The 10,993-nt window shown below is 37.2% G+C and overlaps 1 protein-coding gene across 2 annotated transcripts in view; it reads right to left on the reverse strand.

Annotated features, from left to right (window-relative positions):
* The window catches only part of TMEM19 (transmembrane protein 19), a 16,089-nt gene extending 5,102 nt beyond the window's left edge, over positions 1 to 10,987 (reverse strand). The window contains exons 1-4 of one of the 2 annotated variants that reach the window (XM_026868514.1): positions 10,799 to 10,987; positions 3,409 to 3,522; positions 1,340 to 1,477; positions 756 to 1,010 (exon numbers count right to left, since the gene is read on the reverse strand). In XM_026868514.1, coding sequence (XP_026724315.1) covers positions 756 to 1,010; positions 1,340 to 1,477; positions 3,409 to 3,522; positions 10,799 to 10,928 — 637 coding nt within the window. In that variant the 5' untranslated portion in view covers positions 10,929 to 10,987. Of the gene's footprint in view, positions 1 to 755; positions 1,011 to 1,339; positions 1,478 to 3,408; positions 3,523 to 10,125; positions 10,454 to 10,798 lie in introns of those variants that run through there. The other variant, XM_026868515.1, reaches the window with a different exon arrangement.
* Positions 10,988 to 10,993: the final 6 nt, after the last annotated feature.

Here is a 10,993-nt window from a genome sequence, read left to right on the forward strand (position 1 = left end):
CCCCCCCCCCAAAAAAAAACCCAAAACCCCAGCTTGAGATATGCATGTTATTAAAGCAGTGACTCTTTCAAAAGTATACCAAGACATATTTCACCAGCACATTTAAAAGAAAGAACAAAACCCATAGAAAGGAAAATGTTTAACAGTTCAGTGAATAAAAATCTAAAGAATGCTTATTAAGGGGAAAAAAAAATGCCTGCATTTAAATCCTATCCCACAAGATCTAAATTCAGATCAACATGCCAGTAAGACTCAAAAAAGACACACTGCTTTAATGCCATCCACCGTTTAGACAAGGTTTAACAGACAGAAGGTTTGCTTCACCCACCCTTGGTATGATATTAAAGGAAATGAGCATTTTGTTTGTGAATTTTTTGTAGCATTTGTATTGAATATATATATTCTTCTACTGATTAAAATTTTAATGGCTGAAGAAATCAGCTGATAACTTGTACTCTTTATATTATTGGCAATATAAAAATTTTTAGTAGTGCCAGAGATGAGAAGTGACAGCATTCACTAAGAATGATTTTAGCTCCCTGGATGCTATAATGGTGTAGCTCAACAACGAGATACAGCAGAAACACAACTGAGTATATGTTACATTTCAGAGAATGCACTGTTACTAACATTTTTTAACCAGAGATTTCTGATGTTTGTTTTTCTGGGGATTTTTTTGAACTTTTCAAGTTGGATGCATAACTCAAGACAGAGTAGCAAAATATTAAGAACATGTGGTACAGGTAACACCTTACCTACTGGAACCTTCTCCCAGGTTGTTATCAACCTTGGCTTGCTTTTACTCATAACAGTACCAATCTCCGAAGCCCATGTATCACCAGCAGAGCATGCCAAAGCTCCCAAAAGGGATAAGCACATCCATGATGCTGTGTATTGCTTTGAGAAGTCAATAGGAATTTCACCCGGTCCATTTTCTATCATGTATAAGACAGCCAGCTCAGTAGGAACACCACCATTACAGAATACTTGTACCCAATTCCTCTGTCCACCTGAAGTGACAAAAACTAAATTATAGTATTTGAAGGCAAAATATCTTGACTGGCAACAAGCATGAGACAAAAGCAAAATACATATATATGAAGTCAAATTTAAAAAGACACACTTTCAAAACAGAAACTAGATAGAAATTTATTAAATAGAACAGAAGCAAAAGGCAAGTCCCTTGCTTAAGTTCACAGGGATGGGAATGGAGGGGAGGCATGGCAGCAGTGTTTCCTACTCTGGATATTACATCTCATCTGAGCCTTTGAACGGAAGGGGAATATACAGTATTTATTCTCCACAAAGGATCTGAAAGAATAAAAATGTTATGGCTTACCTTCTTTGTATTCTGAATCTATTTGCTTCTTTGTATCTTTTTTCCATTTAGTAAGTTTTGAAGAAGTAACAAAAAATACAAACAAAGAGGTGAAGAAACTGTAATTTGCAACTGTGAGGATAAATCCAACCACCAATCCTACAAAGCAAAAAAGTATATGAAGTTCCTTCATGTAACAATGACTGCTTTGCAAAGCAAAGTATTTTGAATCTCTTGAATATGAAGACTATCTTCATGACAAAACTAACACAATCATGCAGTAAAAGAATTACTGAAGTGCCCAATGCCTGTATGAGAATTTCAGACATCTTGACCGAAAAAAAAATAAATATCAGTTACCTTTATAATTTTCTCTTAAATTATATTTCTCTTAAATAGCTTATTTTATTGTTACTGCTAAGGCATGTGATTTTTAAGACCACCTCTTGCCACAAATCAGTAATACTGTCCAAAAATAAATGACAGAACAACAAAAAGAAGAAAAAAAGCCAAAGAATATATAATAGAAATTTAAGTACTTTGCCTGAAGAATGTGTTTATTTGTATAAGCAGCATATATACAGCTGTGGCTATATCAGCAAGTTTATCTTCAGTTTAGGCATCAAATTCCTCCCCCGAGGTCTCTAATGTGGGAGACATCGGCCTGTCAACCCTGCACAACCTCTGAGAAGCAGCTAGATTTTGATGAGAAACAGGCCTTGGGAAAAAGATAAGAAACTGCTGAGTTGTTCCAAGGTGCCAGGGAAGAACAACCAACAGCTGCAACACTGAACTGTGGAAAAGTACTGAACTGTGAGAAGTTACCGCCGTGTGAACAAGAAGGTGATTGGTCTGCACAGAGCGTGTAACACTTACGCTGACAGGAGAAAAGGTTGATAGCTGTCTAATTGCTGATTTGCTAATTATGAAGTAAGAGCTTTAGCGAGAGCATAAGTATGTACTATTAGAAAAATAAATTACTTTACAGTACAGGATATAACTCTCAGAGTTGTGCAAGTCCGATATCCTCCCGCAACATCTAAGATAACCTAGATAACTCTCCTCCATATCTTAACTGATGCTGCTACTCCCTCCTGTTATTAATTTTCTTTTTCCATCAACGATTTTTATGCCATCTTTGTCTTTCTGTAATTTTCTTAAGTATTTGAGCTCCCAGATGTGCTTCTTTTTTCTCTTCTTTCACAGGGAAGGTCTAATTCTCACTGCCCCCCATAAAATTACAATTCTTCACGACTGAAGAAAATTAGCTGCAGTTCAAGCAAATGACAGTATAAACTGGCTAGCAGAGCTGTTATGTTAAGAGGCAAAAACACAGCAGCAAAGATATTTTTTTTTTTTAAATTTAGAAAATATTTCCCTTAGCTCACGGACAGAACAAGATTTCCAGAATGGGTGACATGGGAGGAAGGGATTTGAGGTCCTGTTTCTTTCCATCAACTGTCAATTCAGACAGTGTCACAAGACAAGGGTGAATCACCTCACATGCAAATCTTGCATCAGATTCCAAGGAATGCTATTGTACACTACTTTGGGCTTTTTTTCACGTGGTCAAGAAAAACTCTGTTGAAACAGTCATTTTCTTGCACTGAAGCACAGATTTAATTTTCTTCTTGGTTTTGGGAGACAAAAAAATGCCTGGAACTGCTCATATTACAGAAAGGAGAACTATGTTACCTTTACTGGTTTCCTATCAGGAAGGTAAGCTGCTGACATAGCTCAGTTTTATGGTATTTCTTTATCACTGTCTCTGTCATTTCATTATCTCTATGTGAATTAATCTATATGTTAAACAGAAACGTGATTTAACTGCATGCTGTACTGAAGTTTAAAACAATCTTACAGGATTATATAAATCCAATGACAATATTAGTCAAATTAATTACAAACAGACTATTTAAACAGGTGTGAGAAAAAAAAATCAGTATGAATTCAGGGAATACATGCTTACATTTATACTTTTATTATAATTGAACTAGGAAGGAAAGTTTTAAAAGAATATTATGTACAATAAAAAGGACCTTAATTTAGTTTATTAAATGTTTTGCTGAATAGTCTCAGAAAAAACATACCTCCCAACGCACCACTGTGATCAAGACTCTTCTTCTTAAAACCCTGTGTAGCAATCATTAGAGGAACCAAGACTGAAAAAAGCCAGCGCCATGGAGAAATGGGTCGCAAAGTACCTGATAAATCAAATAAAATGGTTACAGATGATCCTTATAAGCCTTTTTAATGCCTTTATATCTTAAAGGTAATTATCTTCTAGTATATGTTAAAAATATCATCTTAATAGAGATTAAACTTTTTACTCTTTATAAAAAATAAATTATTATAAAAGGAATACCAAAATATTTGCAATTATCTACTCAATTTTTCTATTAAGCATCCATAGGAAAAAAAGAAAATACAGTGAATTAACAAAAATGAATTACAAATATCAAATGTGTCAAGAAATAAACATGGTGATAGTTTCCATTCTAAAAGGGATTTATAAACTTCAAAAATTTAAATCAAAATGTCAAGACCAGCTGAAACCTGATCTGGCTCGAACAAATAATTTCAGGTTTTAGAAAAAACAAACTCATACATCCACAATAAGTTACACAGACTTCAGTTTCAAATGAGTAAGATTCAAACTAACCAGTTAACAACACATGTAAAGAGACTGCAAAGCAACTTGAACTAAATAAATTAGTGCAAGAGCTTCCCTCATAGATTATGCCGTGACTGATTCTCTGGTAACTACAACAACAAATCTTAATTTTTTTATTATGATTCTTTTTTGATGAAGTTTCAGAAAATATGGCAGCAATAAAAGGAATGAACAACACTGTCTTTGGTCACTAATGCTTTTTAGCATTGTAATGGAAGGAAAATTAGAACAATGTATTGGAAGCTTTACCTTATTTTTCAAGCCATCCCAAATACCAGTTTTTAGGAAAAGTAATTTTTGTTTATCAAAAGCTTTAGCTTGTTAGCTTTTGGCTATGAAAAGCAGGCAACTTTCTTAATCATCTGTGTATTCTGAATTATTCCTAGGATGTACCTAATGTTGTGACTTGTTGTCTACACCATCAATTAGAATTTTACACTGTGTTAACAGAACTGCTGCTCCTAGGCGGACAGAAGACTTCAAGAAGTAGTATCACATCTATGCGGAGAGAGGATGTCAGCTAGCATATAAGCTAGCTAATGACTGTGTTTCTACATATTCTGTGTTTCTACCATATCCTTTTTATTCTAGTTTGGAAAACTTACATATTCTGTAATATATTTAAGTGCTTAGCCGAGCTACAGTGATATTTCATGTTATCTAATAAAACTAGAAGGAAGTCCCACAGTTCATATATATGTTTATTTTGTACACTGATTCTGTCCTTCTGCTGGTCTGTGAACAAATTATCAGTTTAATCACAGCATCACTGATTATTTACACTGATGTGAGAAAGGAAGTTTAGCTGCTTGGCCTTCTTTCACAGTTTTAGCAAAGAAACACTTTTCTTGGTATCCAAAACTTCCTGATTGTTTCCACACTATAATTGGTTGAAAATATGATGCCTTCCAAACTGGATCAAGTCAAACATCTGTTTGACTCAGAATCCCATCTGGCAGTGGTGAGCTGCACATGTGTAAAGGAGTGTAAAGAACAGATACAGACTGGTCTTCCCTGTTTTAGTGGGAACTTTTGTGTTGGCATTTCTAAAACCCCCCATATATTTGTCCAATCCATTTTTTAAAATAGTTATCATTTTCATCTCCACAACCACCCACAGAACTGAATTTTGGTTATAGATGCACTGAAAAAGGCCTTTAAAAAAGTCAAATAAAGATTCTGCTGCCTCAAGTTTCACCAGACGTGCTAAATTTTATCACCAACTGAATAATGATTTCCTACTCATGTTCTTCCTGCCATTCATGACCTATATAGATGTCCCCTTTCTATGCTGAAATACCTTTACCTATATACGTCCTTTTCAGATGGATGCTGTTACCTGCTCTGATCATCCCTGCTGCCTTCCCTGTCCCTAATTCTACTATGGGCATTTTGAAATGGGATGACTGCAAGCAGAGAGACACTAGGATTTTACTACTTCCAACAATCTATTGATTTTTTTGGCTGACTGAAGGGTGTTTCATTTAAAAAAAAAAAAAGGAGGAGAATTTATAAAGTAACCTGGATGGTGTAATTCACCTTTCCCAACAGCCTGCTTGTATTGAACCAGGCTACTGACCTCTTCAGTCATGCAATGTATCAACTGCAGACAGCTGTGGTGTAAAACATATTTGCCCCACTGCCCCCTGCTCTCCTCATCATCTTCTCTTGCATTACTATCTGATTGCCTTTATCCATGGTAACCAAGCTCTTGGGTCCCTTTCTCCACCATGTCTCAGTGAGAATTTACATCCTTCAGGACCTGAGAACACATCCATTAGCTTTACAGTGGATGTTCTCATGACTTTATTAACCCTAAATTTTTCACCAAAAGGCTGGTCCTAGAAACGTGCAAAGGTAACTGGGAACACTTAGAAAACTGAAATTTCAGCAAGCCACTGGGTTCCCCAAATCATTACTCTTTAAAGAAAGAACAACATACACTATAAATTTTGCATTTAAGGAAAGCCATGTGACATAAATCAGGTGTTATATAGTCGGGTTTCCACCTATTTATCCTCAAATGAACCTGAAGTAATATAGTACAGTTCTCTTTATCCTGTTTGTTTCTCTAATCTACAGAAAATTTGGTTTATCTGAGAATCACAGGTGATTTAATCTCCTTATTCTTCGCTTTGCATAGTTCCTTTCCACTGCACATGGTTGCACACACAGTCTCCTCCCAACCTGGCAGCAGTATAGACAACTACCTGCACAATTTGATCTGGAGCATTGCAGAGACTTGCTGAAAAGCATCCAACAATTTCATGTCAAGATGCATGCAACAATTTCATGTCTTGCAATACGTTACTCAAAAATGTTTTCTTCTCTGAGGATTCTCTAGACTAATCCTTTTCCCTTTGTGCATTCTGCTGTCCTCCCTGTTATTTTTTTCTCAATTTTATCTAGAACAGTACAACCAACCACACTGAATGACAAGATTTTCTTTTCACTTGCATGTTTGCATGAGAAGTTATTGTCTTCATAGCATGGTGTATTTGCCATAGACTGAAACCAAATATTTAACCTAGAACATACCTTTCTCCTTCTAGGAGATAACATGTCCCACATAGTGGGGGAATCCTTTCCACTGATTTTTGTTCTGTGGCAGCAGCTGCAGTAGAATTGCCACATTACTCAAGTCTTGCCTTGCGATTTAACATGAGTATGGATTTTTAGGTTCACCTATTTGCTAAGTAAACAGCACAGAATTTATGGGTGGCAAAATTAATAAGACAGCTTCCTCTTTATCGGTCAACATAATTTAATCAAACTGATCTTCCTGTGTTACAGCTATTCAAATATTTGAATGTAGCTTATTGGTTTTCTCACACAGCTAACAATTGCAATATATTGCATGGTTTTAATCTATTGATTCCTTGCTTTCATATGAAAGCAATTCTATATACTCAAAGCTTCTGTATTTGGAAAGTATACTGCTTTTTGGGAACTGAAGATAAATTATTTCAGGTCTAGTATTAACATCTCTGCAAAAATGGCTCAACTGTTATCCTCCTTGTTACTCACAAAATAAACCCAACTTAGAATGTTTTGAAATATTTAACTGGAAATTAGTCAAACCCAGAACTTACTACAAGAAAGGATGGCTTTTAATTATATTCTTCACTGACAGTTATTAAACTGCCAAGACAGACCACTTGAATAACTCACAAACAAAAAAATGCTGGTTGTCAAAACTATAAATGGCTTACTTTTAGAAACAAAATACAAAAAAAATAAGCTATTCTCTCACCAAAATATCTACAGAACCTTCTAAAAATCTTTTTCTTGAGTTTCCAGTTTGTTACCCTTAGTCATTCAAATCACTATGATACGAATTTAAACAAGCTTGCAGAACAAGAAAACAATAACCCACCTAGCTGTCCTAATTCCACACCATTCCATAAAGCACTAGTATCCATAGCAATTTATCTAAGGAGACAATTTATGAATGTCCTGAACATATTTGCTTCCCTCTAAAATTTCAGAGCACTTATTAAAAAAAAAAAAAAAAAGCAGTTAAAGTTAATAAAGGAGTCATTACTGTCTAGTTAAAAGCTGTATTATTTTAATCATAAAACTGACTCAACAAATTACTGCCTTAGCAGTAAGATTCTTATAACTTTTATATTCTATCACTTCATTTTGACTTTAAATTGGACAACACAAATTTAATTGTCAAAGACACCAGAAGTACATCTTCTATAATACTGAAAACTAGAAGTCTGAGAATAAATTCTTCCTTAATGCTATAGTTTAAGTCTTCCATTTTTGCAGTCAGAGAAACAAGAAAGCTATTGATTATATCCTGAACTACACTATTTAACAGAATTTCATTACCAGAAAAATGACAAGAAAGACAGTCTATTAGGTGAAAAGTGGTGTGACTGCTTTCTAAAACATCAATTCTTTTGAACTTAATGTAAGGCTCTCAAAAACATACTTTAAGTTGATGACTATCTCAGCAAGATTTTAAGTGACATTTTTTGTTTAAAAACCCCACAAACTTTTAAAAAGTAAAGCCAATAGTTAATGTAGGTTTTGAGCTAAAACATACAAAATAATGAAAAGTTATTTATCATATCTGCTATACAAATATAAGGCATCACAAGTCTAGCATTAATTAGGTCTCAATTCCATAGAAGAAAGATTTCACACAGGCACAGCAGCTTGTCTTGCTGGAAAACTAAACCTGATGGGTTTCAACAAGAACTTTTGTGTCAGCAGTACTTGGAGCTTTGCAGATATACCGGTTCCTCAGTGCACAGTAGGACAAACACATTTCACAATAAAACACTTGTCATTGCAAGCACAAAAATTCACAAGACTAAAATCTCTCTTCCATGTTCTTCTCATGGTTTAACCCCAACTGGCACCTAAGCACCACACAGTCACTTGCTCACTCACCCGCACCCCATCCCGCCACTGGTGAGATGGGGAGAAGGATTGAAAAAGAAAAAAAAAGTAAAACTCATGGGTTGAGATAAGAACAGTTTAAAAATTGAAATAATATAAGATATAGTAATAATTGTAATGAAAAGGAAAATAACAAGAAGAGAGATAAACCCCAAGAAAGACAAGCGATGCACAGTGCAACTGCTCACCACCTACTGACAGATGCCCAGCCAGTCCCTGAGCAGCGATTGGCACCCCCCAGCCACCTCCCCCCCTTTATACACCGAGCATCACACCCTATGGTATGGAATATCCCTTTGGCCAGTTCGGGTCAGCTGTCCTGGCCGTGCTCCCTCAGCTGCTTGTGTACCTGCTTGCAGAGAGCATGGGAAACTGAAAAATCCTTGACTTAGGATAAGTACTACTCAGCAACAACTAAAACATTAGTGTGTTATCAACATTATTCTCATACTAAATCCAAAATACAACACTGTACAAGCTACTAGGAAGAAAATGAACTCTGTCCCACCTGAAAGCAGAACAGTACTAAAAAGCTGCAATGCTGTAGGAGGTGTGCAAGGGAGTCCTGCAGCCAAGGGTTGACTCAAAACTCAAAAGAAAAGCAGCACTAGCTATGTATGAAGAAATCTCCAGTGCTGTAGTCTGGTATTGCTAACCACAAACCAAGACGGTTCCTGATATTAACTTGAGTGTGAGCAGTAACAGAACACAAAGGGGGTGTTTTTGGTTGGTTAACAGAATTTTCACCTTTTTAAAGTCATTTTTAAACTGACCCCTTTGTATTTCCTTGGGGAAAAAAGAAGTATTAGTACTACATTACTACTAGATGTAAGCAGTTGAGACTAAGATCGAACACATTTATTGATTTATTACAGGTTCTTTAACACTTCCATTTTATCAACGTTTGTGTCACTGGTGCCCACGCTTTACTATGAACTATAAACTGTAAATTAATAAACGCACATTTGTACTATTTTTATATTTATGGTTAAGGACTAAATTTAATCACTTTCATGGGCTGAATTTATTTGCCTCCCACTATACCCTTCATTCACCTCCTCAAATCAAGGTCTTTCCATAGCCTCAGGCAAACAGACAACCGAAGTCCTATGTCCTTCTTGTTCCATCATAAATCTCTACAAAAAGGAGGATTTGTCTGCAGTCTCTTCCTTTGTATCAGTCCCTATCCTGATTTACTTCATATCAGGCCTCTCCACTCTACATAGTCAATTCTTAACAGGTTAGATACCAAGGACTGGAATATCTTAACTATCAGAAAAACCCAGAGAGCTGTACCTACAGAGATCAGACACGCACAAAGTTGTGTGTTTAAATCTAACTTGCCTAGATCTAAATGACACAAACAGAACCGGGTTGTAAAGCCTGCTTCTGCATACCTTCCATTGTGTCTGGCATCTCTCTACAAGCCGAAGCAGTAGTGTCCAGACAACACAGATTTAATGCTGTACCAGAACTAATGTCCCATCCTAGCACCCAAAGCACTAAAAAACACTGAGCAGAAACATCCAGCTGCCACTGCAAAAGTCAGTTTATACTGGTGGGATATTTATTCTAGCTTCTCCTGGATCCAGGTTGATGGTAGGCAGTTGAGGGTGTTCATAGCGCATCCCTAGGCACTCTGAGCAACACTGCAATGACACAGAAGGAGCTCTTCTTCCTGCAAGAATCTGGCTGACGTCTTAAGGACAGGTCTTACCTGTCCTGGAAGAGCAATTAAACTCTTCTAGGCTTCAACTGATGCTGAAGGCAGTACTGCTGCTTTTGCACACTGCTGTAAAGATGGTCCTAGAACTGAAATTACAGACCACAAAAAGTACTACTGTCCCTACAACTACACAGATTTAAGTCACAGCCTGCCCGAGTTGCCCAAACAGAACACAGAGCTGACTGTATACACTTATGACAGAGAATCCCTCTCCTCTTACACCATTTCCCCTGTTTCTCTGTTCCTTGACCAAGAAATTGTTGTTGCAGTCTAGTCTTCAAACACTGCATGTGCTTTCCTAAAACTGTTTTGAAAGCTGGCACGCTCCTCCCGTGCTGTCACTACTTGCCCTCATAAAGACCTCTAGCAGCTCCCTCTTTCTTTCACTCTCCTTTTCCGGGAGACAAATCACAAAGGATACCATTATTTCAAGTTCAACGGGATCCCTGGACAGAGCTGCAAAGATGGGTACAGTGGCTGTTAACACCTTTAAACCATTACCAGCTACCGCTGAGGTTTTCAGCTCTACTGATGCCAGAAGGGGCTGTGCACACCCCTCTTCCCATCCTCTACCTCCAGCCTGCAGGGGCGGGAGGGGAGGGCAGGGGGCTCAGTGCGCCCCTCCCCGTGCCGCGCCGGCCTCGCCCCCGGCCTTTGGACTCACCGTAGTACGTACTTGCAGTCATGGACACGATCCAGAACACCAGAGAAATACAGATGAGCAAGTTCAGGACGATAATATTCGCCATCATCTTGAGGTACTCTTTGAAGAAATCCTCCTGGTAACAGGACATGGGAAGCCAGAGGGAGAACACCTGGCGAGGAAGCACGAGGCGCAGCGCATCAGAGACACCGCTAA

Source organism: Athene cunicularia, assembly GCF_003259725.1.
Source record: "Athene cunicularia isolate RWA chromosome 1 unlocalized genomic scaffold, athCun1 chr1_part2, whole genome shotgun sequence".
NCBI classification, from domain to species: domain Eukaryota; kingdom Metazoa; phylum Chordata; class Aves; order Strigiformes; family Strigidae; genus Athene; species Athene cunicularia.